Genomic DNA, 19,058 nt, shown 5'->3' on the forward strand with positions numbered 1-19,058 from the left:
AAAGTTTGTTGATGGCAGAAGCACAGCTGATATTTCTCTCTGGGATGGAGTCACAGCCAAACAAACACAAGCCAGATTAAGCTACTATGGTGAGAAAAAGAAGATGGAACATGGAGTTAGAGGTTGAACTAACAAATAATCCAGAATGGGAGAATAGAGGTGGAATGAATGAATGATGAAAAGAGGTCACTATGTCCTCCAGCAGTCTAAGCCTATAGCAGCATAACTATAGAGATAGCTCAAGATAACCTGAGGCACTCTAACTATAAGCTTAATCAAAATTGACTTTTTTAAGCCTAGCCTTAAAAGTAGACAGGGTGTCTGCCTCACGGACTAAAACTGGTAGTTGGTTCCACAGGAGAGGAGTCTGATAACTAAAAGATCTGCCTCCCATTCTACTTTTAGAAATTCTAGGAACCACAGGTAAACGTGCGAAATTGAAGTACCGGTACTCCGTTAGAGACAACAAGATCTCTGATGTAAGATGGAGCTCGGCCATTTCAGGCTTTATAAGTGAGAAAGAGGATTTTAAATCCTATTCTGGATTTCTTTCTCACTATTCAATGAGGTAATCTAATTTATTTTAAGAGTGCGTAAATTCCCCAACTAAAGGGGAAAATCAAGCTCATCAAGGTCATTAAGGTCATTGCTGACATGTTAACCCCTTTGGTACCATGTTATAACACACCTGGTGGCTCCAAAGTCACAAAGTGAGAACCAGGTTGCTATTTTCTTTCTTAAATCATAGGGATGCGTCAGTGACTAGACTAAAAGACTGGATTTTTTTTCCTCCATGTTTGTGCGTTTTAGAAATCTATTTTTCTATGATGTTAGAGAATACCCTATTTGAGATTGATATTACTAGGAAAATTCATCATGTATCTTATAAATCCCTTTTAATAATCATGTTAAAAAAATCAACAGTTGTGTTATGATTAATAATTATTCATAATAATTCCTCATGAGACACAGATACTCAGGGTTCTGCCTCAGGCATGGGTGGTTTTGCTGTGAAACAGACACGACCGGTAGATACTGTTGCTTTGAATGACAGTTCTGGGGAAATTCTTCTGTCGTGATAAAAGCACCTTAAAGCCTGCAAGCTTTTAACAAAAAGCCCAAGTCGTCAACAGATGACACACCATGTCGCTTTGTTGTTTTAACGGCACTTTATTTAGCATTTAACAATAGTCTCAGTTTGGTATGTTCAGCATTTGGCGGCCAGAAGACGCTGCCGGGGGTTTTGTCATTGATTGTCTGCTGTTCCTTGATAAATCTGTACATTACATCATATGGGTTAGTAATGCATTACATGTGGGCCCTGAGGGGAAACAGTCTCCTTATATGAAAATCAGGACGGATCTCTTATTGACTGGTTTATTTATAAACCATTTACTGAATTGGTTATATTGCAGTTATCCCTGTACCCGTTGTACCATTTTCTACTACTGCACTTTTTCCCTCCAACTAATTTTCTATTAATATCTTTCAATATGCAATGTGTAGGCAGTCTGACGGAAAGAAAAGAAAGAAAGAGCGCACATCCAGTTAGTCCAAGTAAGAGAAATAGGACTACACTGAAAAATGGGCCAATTTATAAACAAAAGTGGTGATGGCAGCATCACAGCGGACATTTTTTCACCAGAATGGAGTCACCACCTAACGGGAAAAGGCCAGATAAAGCTATTATGATGAGAGAAAGCAGAGAGCAGAACATTAGAGATTGTACTAACTTAATTAAAGTAAAAATCAGCATATCAGATGGTTCCAAAAGTCAAAAAGAAGAGATGAATTTAAAGAAGAGATTTAAAAGCCAACTGGAAAGTAGTCTTTCTGATGTCCAATGGCAGGTTGTTTCACATTTTAAGAGCAGCGACAGAGAAGGTACAATCGTCCCAAAGCTTCAGGTTAGTTTTTGGAATGCTCAGGAGCAGCTGGTCTACTGACCTGAGAAAACGGAAAGGACTATAAGGGTGCATCAGCTCATAGAGGTAGAAGAAAAAGGAATAGAGAGAAAAAAAAGAGATTGAACTAACAATTAATGCAGAATAGAAGAATAGAGATAGAATGATGAAAAGGAGTACCTATGTCCTCCAGCAGTCTAAGCCTGTAGCAGCAAAACTATAGAGATACCTTAGGATCACCTGAGCCGCTCCAACTGTAAGCTTTATCAAAAAGGAAAGTTTTAAGCCTGCTAGTTGCTTCCACAAGAGAAGAGCCTGATAACAAATAATCTACCTCCCATTCTACTATTAGAAATTTTAGGAAGCACTAGTAAACCTGCAGATTGAGAGCAAAGTGCTCTTTTATGAACATAATGAACAATCATATCTCTGATATAAGATGGAGCTTTGTACAAGCACTTCTAGGGTTATTGGGAACTTTTTTACACAGTGCCAAACTGGCTTTGAAAGCTTTTTCCATTAATAAAAAATAATAATAACAATGATAAAAATAATTGAACTTTATTGATGTTACATTGGAAAAATGTACCTCTGCATTTAACCCATCCCCTTGGGGAGCAGTGGGCTGCCATTGTGAGGCGCCCGGGGAGCAGTGTGGGGTTAAGGGTCTTGCTCAGGGACCCAGAGTGGCAGTCTGTGGGAGGGGGGCTTGAACTCAGAACCTCAGGATTCCAAGCTCTACGCCCTAACCAATAGGGCGCTAGCCTCGTGAGACCGTCCTGATCTCGCAAGTTTTCAAGGTTTCACTCGCTAATCAGTCTGGAGACTCTCCGTTAAAGAAAATTTGGAGCCGTTCACCAAACGAACGTCCAATCCGCGTTGGCTTTGAGGCGGGTTGAGGTGTGACGCAACGAGAAGCGCGACATTTCAGTCTAAAGAACATGGCGGCTTCAGCCGATGAAACTAGCGTTAGCGTGGCTATCCAGCAAGTTTTATCGGAATTACAGAGTATTTCTTCACTGAAAGAAGAGCAAAACACTGCTCTGGAGGCTTTTCTCAGAGGAAAAGATGTTTTTGCTCTTCTCCCGACTGGTTTCGGCAAGAGTAGCCTGCTTCGTTGATCTGATTGGTTTATTTGGCCCGTCTATCACCAACATAGGCCAATCAGCTAACCAGTATTTTCGCCCCTTCCTAAAATTACTTCAACGGAAGGTTTCCAGATGGATATGCAGAGCAAATCCATCTGGCGGAGTCAGGTTGATAGGGCGCCACTCCCCGTAAACAAATGAGAAAAAAAAAAAAAAAAACTTTTCTTGAATTAATATTTTTCTGATAAAATGTACCCAATCTGAGACATTTAAATGTGTGGGGGAAAAAGCACAACTAAGTTAAATGAATGGCCAGACGCCATTTGGCAGCACTGTACCTCTACTAGAATTCCTTGACGTCAGGTCTGCTTCATAGAAAACACCCGCTGCATCTTTTAAATGACATTAAACACAACAGGTTCTAATGTTTACGCCACTTTTTTCAGATCCACACACCTGTGATTTGCAGTGATTCATTGAATGTAAATACTGGAATAAAGGAAGGCGATTCCTTCACATTCATAAACATTGGGAATCACCATCGTCACCGTCTCTGTTTGGATCTAAATTTGGAAACCCTTCAGTTTAATCTGCTTTCACAATCCAGTTTGTCCAGTACTGCCTACGTCGGGACGTGTTAATGACTCATGTTTAGCAGCAAGCTCTTTCATTACGCTTTTAATGGGAAATGCATGAAAACCAACTCAGCCTGCTTGCACCTGATCATTAGATTACATGTAAGGACTCAGCTCTATTTCCACCAAACGGTGTAGAAGGAACCGAAGGTTGAGATGACTGACGTTTTGTGTGCTTGCTGAGGTGAAAGAGCCTGGAAGACAAAAACTTTCCCCTTTAAGCCTGAAGGTGGAGATTACTGCAAGGCACAAACACACCTAATGGTTGTTTGTGTGACCGTTGACCCTGCAGCACACCTTATCTTCAGGCTCAGGTAGGCAGTCAGCAGCCATACTGAGGAAGAACCAGCAATGCCTCACAGGGCTCTGCTCTCTATGCACTTTCCTGGACATGTAGGTTTTCGCTGACTTCTGGAATTTTCCCACAATTTTCTTATGATCACTCGGAACATAACTATAGAAGATCCCAAGGTTTGAATCTATTTACGTTGTGGAAAAATGGTGCGTTTTGGTCGTCTGACATCCTGGCACAGTTGGGATCTGCTGCACCTGGACTCAGAGATCCCAGAGGAGGCGCCGCTTCCTCAAAGACAGCAGACAAATGAGACTAAGGTAAAAGGACCTGCAGGTTTTATTTCACTACTCTGCTCCTTACATCTTTGCTGCCTTTATGGGGTCAATTTCAGCCCAATATTTTGAGTGAACAAAAATGAACCATAGTTTTCTTTATGGAAATACGGTTCAGTTTCTCTTCTTAATCTACCAATAAAGGAAAAATGACTACAAATGCTAAACAGAATCACTACCTGGGATTAAACTAAAGGCTTCTTAAAAAAATATGCAGTTCACTTTATATCTGAAACTTCAGATTTAGAGCTCTTTTTGTACCATGTCCATTAAGGCAAGGCAAGGCAAGGCAAGGCAAATTTATTTGTATAGCACAATTCAGTACAAAGACAATGCAAAGTGCTTTACATGATTAAAATACAGGAAGATGACACAGAATCAAAGCAAGTAGGAAAAAATAAAATAAAAAAATAAATAAAATAAAATAAAAAATGCAGAAACAAAAAAAGAATATTAAAAACAGTTGCAAGTTTTTGTTAGATTACATTTATTTATTTGATGATTTTTTTTTTTTCATTTTTTCTTTTTTATGGAGACGAGGACTTTGAGCTAATTTTCCAGTATTAGATTTCTAATTATCTTTAAAGCTGTTAGCATTTGATCAAAAATTTCTCCTTGGGCAGTTGACAATTCCCCAGAACCTTGCCTTTTGTTCTACTACCATAGAACCATAAGCCCTAAAGAAAAAACTATTTGCTTTCTAAATTTAACAACAAAGAAAAAGTGAAATGCTAATATTTAATTGCTCCAGAGTCAGTTTGTGAACACTTCTAAAAAAAAAAAATCTCTTTATTTATGTCGTAATAAATCTTTTTAATTTGGATGTGGATCCTGTGACATTTAGATCCGTTTTTATTTCGAGCTAAAAAATGTGCCGTTTGTGCTGCCCTTCTGTATATACAGACAACCGAAGCTCCATGTTTCCTGGTTGTCCACTCATGGTGTGTGTGTTTTGATTTGTGTTTGACCGGGTCGATTTGGGTCCCGAGTTCTCAGGAAAATCAGCGTCGCACTTTTTTTTCCCTCCTTTCTTCCCCCCATCGTTAATCACCCACCACTTCCACGATGATCAAAGAGGAATTTTATCAGTCGACTACCATGAAGGCAGAGGAGGACGGTGTAGGGGGGGCTTAGGAGAGATCTTAGGTGGGGGTTGAAACGGATTTCTTTTCTTTAAAGCTCTTCTTTTAATACAATCTGGTCTTTTATTTTATTTTTTTAGATTTTCTCCTCTCTTCTTTTTACAGGCCAAGGTTAAAGCTAAAATCCACAGCAGATAAGATAAGCCTGTAAGCTCAGTTTGATATCGTTAACCTACAAGCTTCAACCGTTGATCTCGACTTGATCTAGTGAGACTGGATATCTTTTATTGGTCCCCTAATGAAAACTCGGTGCGATTATTCCCAAACTAAATGGAAACTAATTTACTGGGATGTGGAGCAACTAAAATCCAACCAACCCAAGAAATATGTGTTTACTTCAAAAGATGTTTACTTGAAGACAAACTTTGTGAAAGTGAAATGCAGAGGAGGAAACCTTCCCTGCAAACTGATGACAACAAAACGAAGTTAGAACTTTAAAATTCAGGAGGAGTTAAGTAACAAATTATTAAAAACTTTCACTGACTTAATTAGCTTTTTTAATTATCTGTACTTTAGTTGAGTATTTACTTCTCTGAGGACTTGTACTTACATACTCACTACATTTGAACACAAATATTTGCATTTTTCTACTTGTTTTCTCCAAACTGGCTCGATACTTGATGAAAACATAAAAGCTGCAGTTAAACATGATGCATTCCTCTCTATTAGAATTTAAGTTTAATTTAATTCTATTTGCAGCTTTAATGTTGTGAATCTGAGCGCTAAACATATTTTAATGCAGCGCTTCTCTTTTATTCTAGTCTGTCAGAAATATTATTGTAGTTAAAAAAACCAAACCAAATAGTTTTTTTTTATTTTATGTAAAGGAAAAGTAGCCTACCTTCTGTTCACAGACCCGCTTTTTTAGATAAGCTATTTTGTACCAATGAAGACAATTTTTATTTTAATTTTTCACTTTTTCCTCTTTCTTAAAACTGTTCAATCAGCACTTTTGCTTTTCATTGACACTGATATTCAATTTTATTAAAGAACGTGAGTCATTTTGACTCCTCCGTAAAATATTTACATTTATATATAGTAGTTCAACATTTATATCTCAATTTCGATAAAAAAGATCCATATCAGAAGTTAACATGTTGGATATAAGTACATGTTTTTATTCTATGATTAGAAATATTGGGCCTAAAGGCAAGGCAACTTTATTTGTATAGCATAATTCAGTACAAAGACGATGCAAAGTGCTTTACATGATTAAAATACAGGAAAATAAAACAGAAGCAAAGCAAAAGCATCAGTAGGATTAAGAAGATAGTCAAATTCAGGAAAATTAATTTAAGTTTGAAATCGATTTTTTTTTAGCTGCTTCTATTATTTTCTATTCATTTTCAGCACCTGAAATGTTCACTTAACTGACATCTGCCTCTTTGCCTTGATGAGAGACAGAACATACGTCAGCCGGCTGATATTTTTGGCCGATAATATTTTGCTTTTATTTATGTATTGATAGAAATGTTTAATTCTGTTATACAGGAGAATAAAGAGTTAAACTTGCACTCTAAAGGAATATAAAGTAGATAATTTATTTTATTGCAATGTTTTACTTCTGTTGACTCCACTGCTGAAAAGGTTGGAGTGGGATTAGGGATTGAGGAGAAGTTGGGGAACCAGTGAACTGCTCCGTTCAGCAACGCCTCCTTTTGCTATCCAATGTTAATGTTTGGTTGGATTTGTTAATAGATGCTTGTTTTGTTTTTTATTTGAGACTTGTTTCACATTTTTGGTAATTTCTATCATTTAAATGGAGGAAGAAAGAGTAATATAGGCAGCAAATGGGTCGGATGTTAAAATAATTGGTATTGGCCTTAAACTGTGTCAGTCTAATGGATACAAACATTTGTTTTATGTAGTCCATGTCCAGTCGCACCACTGTGTTAAAGCGTTACGCTATGGTCTGTTGGGGAAGCAATAAATAAAGGAGACGGTAGATTTTACTGCCCTCTGCTCTGACTGACAGGATTAATCTGTAGACTCGAGCCAGTAGCCTCGTGAGACCATCCTGATCTTGCTAGCTTTCAAGGTTTCACTCGCTAATCAGTCTGGAGACTCTCCGTTGAAGAAAATTTGGAGCCGTTTACGAAACAAACGTCCAATCAGCGTTGGCTTTAAGGCGGGTTGAGGTGTGAGGCAACGAGAAGCGCGACAGTTCAGTCTAAAGAACATGGCGGCTTCAGCCGATGAAACTAGCGTTAGCGTGGCTATCGAGCAAGTTTTATCGGAATTACAGAGTATTTCTTCACTGAAAGAAGAGCAAAACACTGCTCTGGAGGCTTTTCTCAGAGGAAAAGATGTTTTTGCTCTTCTCCCGACTGGTTTCGGCAAGAGTTTGATCTATCAATTGGCTCCTCTTCGTCGTCGCTCTGTTAGTACGTCATATGCTTCGTTGATCTGATTGGTTTATTTGGCCCGTCTATCACCAACATAGGCCAATCAGCTAACCAGTATTTTCGCCCCTTCCCAAAATTACTTCAACGGAAGGTTTCCAGATGGATTTGCGGAGCAAATCCATGTGGCGGAGTCAGGTTAGCGAGGCAGGCCCTGTAAACACAATTAGTCAGGCAGACATGAATACAGCTGCTTCATATTAGCTATTTGGCAGCTTCCTGATCTGAAGACCCATTAATGATTGAAATAAGATGTTTTATTTTTGGAGCTGTACTGTTAAGCTTCTCGGCTCTGGGAGGTTTTCAAACCTTTGTTTCTTTCTCCGCTGAGAGAAGAGGTGTGGAGCTCATTGTGCTTATCTTTTGTGCCTCAGCAGCCGATTAAATGTGCTGAAACAAGTTAACAAAGGAGGTTTCCCGTTTGGTCGTTCTTAGGGAAAATTCTTTCCTTGTTTTTGCCATCTAGCGTGGCATTGTTTCAAAGGTTTCTAAGAAAAACAGGCAGCGCCAAAGAACAAAGTGTTGTGCCTAAGGGTGGACATGTCTTAAAAAAAAAGAGAGAAAATGACAGGCTCACTCCTGTGAACTGTTTGGGTTTTAATTAAGACGGTCTCTTGTGAAGGAATACTCGTGTTTAAAAAATGAAAGCGGGTTTGTTTTGCGAGAACAGAGCGGTGCCTTTCATTGCTGAAAGCAGCAAACAGAACATTTGTCATAGATGTACAAAGGAGAAAGCAGGAGCTCCCTGCAAGCTGTCACGCTCTGACTCCACCTCCAGATATTTAGATCAGCCTCCTTTTCTCCCTCCTTCACAATGAGCCGGGTTCCTCCTGGTTGCTACGACTTCCCACCAGTGTTCCTGTGAAATTCAAGCAGGCTGGACGCATCCAGACAGCTGGACAGGAGGCAGATTAATCAGGAGAGGGGAAGCCGACTGGATCTGTTCAGCCGGGACGTGTCTTTAGGGAGATTATTAGAGTGGTTGGTCATCCTGATTGGAACGGTCTGGGCGAAGGGCTGGCGTGGATGTTCACAGGTCCCAGCAGTGGAAGTGGAAAAGGAGGAGGCGAGAATTTGATTGAGAGCAGCAGCTGGCAGAAGGATGGGCTGCCATCCGTGAGCCACTCTGAAGGATTAGGATGGTTTTTGTTACTTTTGACATGCCTCTGGCTTCGATGGTAAGCTCTGCTACGATGCTGAGAATGTGCTGATAACTTTATCCTCTGTTTGGTTATAACTTCCAGCTCTTTCCTATATATTCAAATGTTTTGCTCCCTTATTGTTGCATTAAAAAAAAACAAGAGAACAAGTTTTGCAAAATTATATTTAAAAAAAATCCAGGCTTTCTATTAGTTTTCCAACTTCTGGGGGTGGATTCCCTCTGTAGTGAGGAGCGAAGGCTCTATTGGTCTGCATGGACGTTAGCAGCAGCGCTGTATTGATCAATGAGGAGTTAAGAGCGAGCGTTTGTTTTTATTTGATTCCTGCACTGGAAAAAATCGAAATCTAGATCAGTAATTTTTTCTTAAAATAAGTGCATTTGTTCTTGAATTGAGGAGGTAAAAGAGACATTTTGCCTATGGAACAAGACAATTTACACTTAAAATAAGAAAACACAATTGCATTGTCTTATTTCAAGTGCATATTATCTAATTATCTTATTTCAAGAGTAAAAATACTCATTCCATTGGCAAACTATCTCATTTACCTACTCAAATTAAGGGTAAATGCACTTAATTTAAAAACTTTTTTACTTATTTCTAGATCGCTTTTCCAGTGAAGATTTAAAAGAATCCACTGCAAAAACGATCTAGAAATAAGTAAAAATTTCTTAAATTAAGTGTATTTATCTTTATTCTAAGTAGAATAAGAAATTTTTACTTATTTCTAGATCGTTTTTGCAGTGGATTCCTTTTTTCTTTTAAATCTTCACTGGAAAAGCGATCTAGAAATAAGTAAAGTTTTTAAATTAAGTGCATTTACCCTTAATTTGAGTAAGTAAATGAGATAGTTTGCCAATGGAATGAGTATTTTTACTCTTAAAATAAGATGATTAGATAATATGCACTTGAAATAAGACAATGCAATTGTGTTTTCTTATTTTAAGTGTAAATTGTCTTGTTCCATTGGCAAGATGTCTCCTTTACCTCCTCAATTCAAGAACAGATGCACTTATTTTCAGGAAAAAAAAAAGACTTTTCTAGATTTCGATTTTTTTTCCAGTGTTATTTTACGAAATGTATTTTTCCAAATTTACATTCCCAAAACTTTTCTTTGCTTGCAACAATAGTGGGACAAAATTCCCTTCGTACAAATGTGTGAGAGGAAATGCTCAGTGAGGGTTTAAGTGGTTTGATCTAGACTTTCTAACACCTGTGTCCTCTTCCATTTGTTAATGAAAAACCTTCATGGCCTACTTTGGTTTCCTTTTCACTAATTAATGTTAACTTTCAGTTTTCTTTTTTGTAATGCTTTACTCCCTAAAGGCTGTTGTTTCATGTTAGTCAAGTCGTTCATCTTCTCGGGAACTCTATTATTAGGAACTAAAGCACAAAGTTGCTTCATGTGCTGAAAAAATCCCCACTCATGAGCGAACCGGTTGTGCAATCAATCCAGCAGTGATCAATTTTTCCTTGATCGTTTCCAGAAATTCACCGTGCGATCGCTGAGAGCTCGGTTCTGAAAAAAAAAAAAAGATCTGCTTTGTCCTTTTGTCAATTTAGAATAATATAAAGACATATCACCATGCAAAAGAGTTTACTGATCTTAATTATATACAATGGGGAAAACTGAACATCAAACTGTGTGAAATGGAGCTGTTATCGTTGGTCGTCCAAATGGATTAATTGGAGCCCTGCTTTCATCTTTAGCCTTCCTGTTACCTGCTGCATATATGGTTCTCTAATATCCTTTGAGGTATTGTAAACAAAAAAAAAAAAATGTTTTATGTAGCTTCTGTATCTCACTTTTACCCCCCAATATGTTTTAAAGAACAGTCTGAAACTGAAAATGTTATTTTCTACAGTTAGTGTTTCAGGAACAGCATCCACACAAAGGATGGTTGAGTTACTGTAACCTGATCAACACGTTCACTGATCAGAACAGCATCGGATTTTTGAGTGTCACACTAGTCGGACATGGTTGAGCTTTCATCTTAGTCACCAGGAGATCATTTCGATGCATCTCTGATTACCTGTTACCAGTGATTTAACCCATCATATAATAAATAAAAGTTACTTTATTTATAAATGTCTTTTTCCAGTTAATGCAATGCATGAAAACGAGTTGATGAGGAATGATAATTTCTATTGCTTTCAGTTGAATTATTCATCGATATCAGTATGTTTGGCAATATTTTTTGCCTTCTAGTAACTAATTGTTTTTTATTTGATTTGAACTATTGAAACATTTTCTTCCTCCTTTTAAAAAGACGTTTCTAAACATGTTTTTTACATACCTACATTACAAATATCTTCGAGAACAAAATGGAACCGAAGTCATAATTCCTCGTGTATAAAAAAGCCAGCGAATAAAATACATTTTAATTATTTCTCTTAACGTATTGGAAAAAATCCAGGATGATGCATACGTTTGAATTTTGAGGCTATTTTTAGACGTGAGGGTTAGAGATAGGCCTATATTTTGGCTTGCCGATATTTTTGGCTAACATTAGCTATTTATTTTTTTCTTGCGTTGACCAATACGTGCATGCATTGGCAGATTCATGGTCGCATTCAGCAACCGCTCCCTTCAATTGCAAACAGTCGTTAACGTTAATAAATATTTTTTTGTGTGTTCGAATTAAGTCTTGTGTAACATCTGTTGTCATCGTGTCATTTTTCTTATGTAAACAGAAAAATTGGCAATAATTGTCCCTCACATATCAGAGATCAGAGATCTGATGTTAAAATAAGGGGTATCAGCATCGGCTTTAAAAAGCTCTCTCTAATGTTGGCCCCCTGCTGTTTGCAACAAGCTTTAATTGAATTTAAAATATTTCAGTTTCTAATCTTTAATATAAAAAAGTCTTGAAAAACACACGTTATAAGATACTTTCTTTAACTTTATCTTATTCCAATAAGTTTACATGTACATTCAGATAATATTTATTCATAATTCCCAAATCCCTGCCGAAAAGTATGGAGAGCCGTTTCGTTCAAAATTAAATAGTATTATTAAAAAATATTCATAAATATTTCATCACATAAAACAAATGTAACTTCAATGAAATCCAATAAATACACTCAAAATATTTTACATGTTTTTTGTCATTGTTTATTTATTTACTTCCATATTTCTAGTATTTATGTTTCAAAGATTCTGTTTTCAAATAGATATATATTTTTATTATATTGTAAATGTATTTAAGAATTTATTTTAATCTTAATATTAATAAAGCTTAATATAAATAAATATATCTTGAAATAAATGTTACAGGAAATCCTTAGAGAGCCTCTTGAAATAAACAAATCTCAATAAATATTCATATATATGAATCGCAAAGTAAGATAAATTTTAATTTTATGCATAAATTGTGTTTTTATGATTCAGTTTCTTATGCTGGTGAAGATTCTCGGTCATCAGGGCCGTAGTCATTCCAAAAAAGTAAAAAAATAAAAATAAACGACTGGACGTTAAATTCAAGAAATTAATTGAAAAAGCTTCCTGGATGGGAATGAAACGTCTTCAAACTTGGAAAAACGTATTTATTTTTTATTATTAGATTATTTATAACTTTATTTTAATCTACTTTGAATAAAACAGCTTTCCATAGAACATTTCTTTTATTCTCTGTTAGTAATCTCTATTTTCTATTATTATTTTGATGAATCACACCTCAGAGAAATGAGGAAATGTGGATTAATTAGTTGAACAAAATGCAGAAAAAGGTTTTCTTCAACCCTCAGGTTGTAGTTTTTGTTTTGATCTGTGTTTAAATTCTAAATCCAAACTTCTTAGAATCCCCAGTAAACCCCGATGTGCAACAGTAACTTTAAAATGTCATGGTGAGCCTGGTTGAGGTGCTGAAAGGAAGCGTGCACCTCGGTGAGGGGCTGCTTGTTGTGTTTTGTCTGCATAGCATGTGTTTGCTCGTGTGTGTTTAGTTTGGGGGGGGTTTGAACAACATTGTCGGAATGAGTGGTGGGTTTCAGCATCAGTGTGGAGGAATGTGAAATTTCCCCACGGTTTGTTTGATGAGGTGAGGGTCAAACGCACGCCGCCACCAGCAGCGGATTCCTCAGCACTGACACTCGGACGACAAAAACAACTGCTTCCTCCGATACCGAGGTGGCCCCTGTTTATTTGCTTTGCTGCGGCTCGTAAAGCGGACAGAGATTGCTGGAGCGGGCTGTGCGGCCAGGCCTGCTGACAGGGTAACAATGGTCCGGGGAACAATGGCCAGACTCGAAACAGTCTGTTCCTATGGAACAACCTTGCTGCCTGCTCCTTGTGATGTCAAGAGCTCTGGCTGTCAGGAAGTGGCAGTTCTTCCCTCTCCTGTTTGTGTCCCACCGTGAGGATGGCCGTAACCGTCCAGTTGATGTCATCCTTCACCCTGAAATTCCCCTCATTTCCTGCTCACCCTGTCTTGGTTTATTTCCCTCTTTCTGTCATTGTCTATTTTTAATTTTTTTTTTCCAACTGCTCGTTGGGAATCTTTTGTTTTCTCTTGAAAAGGAACAATTACTGATAAGGAAACGGTTTGTTTCACTTTCTATTTATTCGACTGTTGTCTGTGTGTCTCCTTGTAGGGTCAGTCGCGGCGGAGGAAGAACATAACAGAGTTCCTGGGGGAGACCAACATTCCGAGCCCGGATGCTCTGGGACAACTGGGCGGCTCTCTGCCCGCCGTCGGGGCAGGGCCGGACAGCTGGAAGAACCGTGCCGCCAGCCGCTTCAGCGGCCTGTTTGGCTCCAATGCCGGAGCGGGGCCCTTTGGCAAGGTAACGCAGAGACAAGTGTGTGAAACACAAGAGGCCGCGCCTGCAGGGTCAATCAAAGCGCCGCTCTTTCTTGATCCCCCTGAGCCGCGCTGTTAAAAGCTGGAGGGAACATGTCTGCTGCCCAGAGGTGACTCTCATTGGGAAAGCATTCAGATGCAAACCAAACAGTAGTAGGCTGTAGTGGGAGGAGGTCAGAAGGCCACATCCCGCCGGCCCTGGTGAAATCATTTCCCTTTACGGCCTCCTGACTTGTTGCCTTGCTTACTTTCCTCCCAGCTGCTGTGGAAATGAGTGGGTGGAGGGAAAAGCCTTCACTCACCGAGATTCAGCCAAAAGACTCTTAAGATTCAAAAGCTACTGACCTTAAAGCTTAAAGCCAACATTTTAGTTTAGAAAAATTAGATAAATATCCAGATTTAGAGCTAATTGGTTCATATCGCATCTCTAACACACATTTCATCTACATTTATAATCTGCTTCAATTGACCAGGTTTCCTTTAGGATTCTTCTTTAACCATGGGGGGGAAACGTATCTGTATCCAAGCTATAATTTTTAATAACTAGTTAACTGTTGTTAAAATGTCATTAAAATGCATTATTCGTTATGATTAGGGATGCACGATATTGGGATTTTGGCCGATATCCGATATGCCGATATTTTAAAACTCATGTAGCCGATACCGATACCGATGTTAAAGCTGGACAAAAATAAGTAGTCATTGAAAATAGCAGTTTTGTTATCCATTTCTGACACTTTGAAAAATAATAAACTCAAATATATTTTCATATGCTGATATCAAATTGATTTTTAAAAACGCGGTATCGATCTATTTTACTTTCAAAATCTTGTGAAATTTCATCGTTCTGTTACAAACTCTCGTGATATTTTGCAAATTCTTATGAGATTTTGTAAGTAAAATAGATCGATACCGCGTCAATATATCAACATATAAAAATATGGCAAAATTTCGATGACATATAGCAATATTTCATTAGTAAAAGAGATATATATGGTGTTTTTAAATGGCAATATATCAGCATATGAAGATATTGGGATATTTTAATGTATCAATATTTTGTCTTTAGAAGTTTTTAAGTCTGTAAAAAAAGAAGTTTTTGAGGAAGAAGAAGAAGTAGTATTTAATTTCTTTTTTTTTTTACTTTAGAAACTCAGAAGCTGATCAAATATCGGGTTAAATATCGGTGGGGTGGCCGATGTCCGATATTCAGTTTTAAGGCCGATACCGATAGGGGGCCGATTATATAGTGCATTATTATAGTCATACAATAACAAAAAAAAGTGGTTAGGGCATAGCGCTTTGAATCCACAGGTTCCGAGTTCAAGCTCCACTTCCACAGACTGCCACTGTGGGTCCCTGAGCAACAAAAGACCCTTAAACTCTGATTGCTCCTGGGGCACCGCACAATGGCAGCGCACTGCTCCGCAAGTGGATGTGTTAAATGCAGAGAGTTAATTTTCCTTGCTCTGTACTTGTGACAGTGTAACGACTAAAAATATATGTATATATTATTTAATGTATGATTTTTCATCCATTTGCTGAATCCACTCTGCATTAAGGTTGTCAAAAGTATCGATACTGAAACGTTGTATCCGGATAAAATACTCTTTTTCAAAAGTATCAATACAGCCATCTAAAGTGCAGAATAGAGGAAAATCCACTGTGTGATTGAATAATTCTGTGCATTTTTCAGTTTCAGACTTTTTCTGTAACAGGTGCAGCTGCTGAGAATTATTTTTGTTTAACTGGTTTGGCTAGTGTCATTGTTATGTCTGCAAAGCATAGCCAAGGAAGGAACACTTAATTTTAATTTTGTACGTTTTTTTTTTTATCAAGCTTGCTTAATATTAAGCACAGCATACAACCACAAAATATTATTCTTATTGTTTTTTTATTTATTTATTGTATTTTTTTAGTAAGGAAAATATTTCTGTCGAATTTTAGAGTCTGTTTTTATTCTTGTGGTATCGAAAATGGTATCGAGTATTGAATATTTTACTTAGTATCGGTATCGAGTGGAAAAGTTTAGTATCGTGACAACCTTACTCTGCATACATCTAATATGACCAAACAGGCAGTAATCAGTCGCATATGTGTTATGAGGTGAATAAGTGATCCAAGCAGTGTGGCGATCAGGTGATTCTAGTGCATCAGTTTCAGAGAAAAACAAAAAGGAGACTTGATTAAAAGCCACATTTACGAGATACTTATAACCCGCTTTGTAGTCCAGGTCAGAATCATTAGCAGCTTTTTAATTTAGCTGTGGGAAAGCAGAAGGTCTGATAGCATCTGGAGCTAAAAGGACGAGGTAGCCGGCTGTGATGCTTTGCTTAGCGAAGCAGGGAGACCAGACAGCAGCTCTGGGTTCTATGAGACGATAACGATGCTGCTTTCACAGGAGGTCGCTAAACACAGAGAAAAGCGACTAGATATGTCTCTGTCGCTATATTGAAGGACTTTTAAGGCCTTTAAAGCAATGTTTTTGTCAAAAGAACAAAGTCACTAAGTTAGCGACACTAGACTGTTGTCTCCAGTTTTCCTTCATTACTGAGAGTAACGCAGCCCTCTGTAGCCATCACTTAGCTTCATACGCTAAATGCATAAATAAATGGGTGAATAAAAGCAATATGTGCCTTTTAGTTTATAAAAATACTTTTTTCTGAACCTGTTACAGCAAAAAGGATAATGAAAGTAAAAACATATAACCGAGGGATCTGCTTAAGAAAGAATATGAGTTTTCTGAAAGAGTTATTGTGCTTTGCAAGCTTCTGATTAGTCATTTTTTGTTTTTTAACAGTGGCAGTTTGTGTTTTTAAGTAATTTTTTAATAATTTTTTTCACTTTAACTTGTAGGCGTAATATTTTGCAACGACTATACTTGGATATACTTTAAATCTATTTAATCAGAAGAAAAAGTTAAAGTGATCAGCCATATTCCATTTTTTCTGTTAGTTTTTGTAAATCCAACCAACATATAAACAACCCTGCACACATAAATGTTCACCATCTCTGACAAAATTCAAAATTTCTGCTGACATTTGGAGCGAGGAGATAAATATCTTCATGTAAAATCTTTCAAAATATCCTTTTTTGTTTCTGTTAGCCTCTTACACCCTAAGGGGGTATAAATAAATTTCTGCCTGACAAAAACACACAAAAGTAGATAACTTATAGCCTCAAAGCTATTAGATTTAAAAAGAAACTTTTGGTATGTCTTTAAAGGTAAGATGTCATAGAATGGTTTTCTGGTGTCAGCACCATTGTAGCTTTGACCCTGCCTGAAATATTAGGGACAAAATACAAAATATTTTGCATTTTTTGAACCTCGCCAAAATTTTCTTTGAAATAAACATTGCAAAACACTACCAAAATATTATTTATAGCACAAAAAAGTAGTACAGACTTTCAAATCTAAATGTTGTGTAAAAATATACCAAATTTGGACTCAATCAGATGAATCATATTTATTTTAGAATGGTATTACTGAGAAATTTCTTAGGCGGAGAGGCCATTTTGGCACATTTATCCAAAAATGTCACCAAACTGTGCCAAATATGTTTTTTACATCAATACTGGGGGTTTGGTAAAATTACGAGGTCACGTAGCAGCTGGACCCGCCGGTGGGTCCGTAGGGTTCAAGGGGTTAGTAAATATAGATTTATAAGGCAAAAGAAAAAACAAAGTATACATCAATAAAGGCATTAAAAAAGTAGTACCCCACAGTTTTTTTTTGCCTAAATAGTCCCTCATAGGTTTACAGATGAAAGTGGATTGTGATAAACCTGTTTGTAAATGTTATTATGCATTACACAATATTATGCATTAACATCTAAAAGCGTCTGACCCCTCAGCTCACATCCGGGACATCTGCAGACTCTCTGTCATAATTTAGCAGATTTGCCCTCTTTAACTCTCTGGGGACCAGAAACCAGACCTCCGTCATCCTCTGTGCTGCAGGGTCAAACACCCGCCAGTCACTCTGTCCCAAAAAAACCACACTAACAGGCTCACATCTAATAACCTTCTCTCTAATATCTGTCGTTTAATTAGGGAGGCACCGCTTGGTCTCAGCCCAACTGTAGCCTTCACCCCCCCCCCTATTCTCTTGCTGCCTATTGTTAAAGTGGTCTCAATGCACAGAGCTCATTGTCATAACTGTGTAAAGCCTGCCGGTTTGAACAAAGAGCCGGGTAGCGTCTACAGTTGGGTTTAAATATAAAAGCTGATTTTTTATTATACAGACCATGCAGAAAAACTTTATCTTCAGTTTAAATGTGTAAATAATCCTCTCTTAGAGGAGCATGTCATCATCCTCGGGTCTTTTTCCTTCTGCAGGAGCTGGACCGTCTTGAGCAGCTCCAGAGCAAGCTCCACTCCTACTCCTTATTCGGGCTCCCCAAGGTGCCGCGGCAGCTTTCCTTCCACCAAGACTCCTGGGAGGAGGAAGAGGAGGAGGCCAACCTGGTCATGGAGGACAGCTGGCAGACGCTGCTGGACAACTCTGAGGTACGCACAGGAGCTTCCTACATGGTTTACAGGTGCTGGTCATAAAATTAGAATATCATGAAAAAGTAGATTGATTTCAGTAATTCCATTTAAAAAGTGAAACTTGTATATTATATTCATACATTACATACAAACTCATATATTTCAGATGTTTATTTTGATTAATTTTGATGATTACAAATGACAACAAATGAAAATCTCAAATTCATCATATCAGAAAATTAGAATATTACTGAAGACCAATAAAAACAAAGGATTTATAGAAATGTTGGCCAACTGAAAAGTATGAACATGAAAAGTATGAGCATGTACAGCACTCAGTATTTAGTTGGGCCTCCTTTGGCCTGTATTACTGCAGCAATGCGGCGTGGCATGGAGTCGATCAGTCTGTGGCACTGCTCAGGTGTTATGATAGCCCAGGTTGCTCTAATAGTGGCTTTTAGCTCTTCTGAATTGTTGGGTCTGGTGTATTGCATCTTCTTCTTCACAATACCCCATAGATTTTCTATGGGGTTAAGGTCAGGAGAGTTTGCTGGCCAATTAAGAACAGGGATACCATGGTCCTTCAACCAGGTACTGGTAGCTTTGGCACTGTGTGCAGGTGCCAAGTCCTGTTGGAAAATGAAATCTGCATCTCCAAAAAGTTGGTCAGCTGCAGGAAGCATGAAGTGCTCTAAAACTTCCTGGTATGTGGCTGCGTTGACCCTGGACCTCAGAAAACACAATGGACCAACACCAGCAGATGACATGGCACCCCAAACCATCACTGACTGTGGAAACTTTACACTG

General features: G+C 37.9%; 1 protein-coding gene across 4 annotated transcripts in view; it reads left to right on the forward strand.

The window, feature by feature from the left end:
* The window catches only part of plekhg5b (pleckstrin homology domain containing, family G (with RhoGef domain) member 5b), a 162,927-nt gene that overhangs the window by 130,562 nt on the left and 13,307 nt on the right, over positions 1-19,058 (forward strand). For all 4 annotated transcript variants that reach the window (XM_038309253.1, XM_038309252.1, XM_038309254.1 and 1 more), the window contains 2 exons: positions 13,552-13,743; positions 18,099-18,269. In XM_038309253.1, coding sequence (XP_038165181.1) covers positions 13,552-13,743; positions 18,099-18,269 — 363 coding nt within the window. The remainder of the gene's footprint in view (positions 1-13,551; positions 13,744-18,098; positions 18,270-19,058) is intronic.

The sequence above is a fragment of the Cyprinodon tularosa genome, unplaced genomic scaffold (genome assembly GCF_016077235.1).
Source record: "Cyprinodon tularosa strain WSP-4 unplaced genomic scaffold, ASM1607723v1 ctg66, whole genome shotgun sequence".
Lineage (NCBI taxonomy): Eukaryota > Metazoa > Chordata > Actinopteri > Cyprinodontiformes > Cyprinodontidae > Cyprinodon > Cyprinodon tularosa.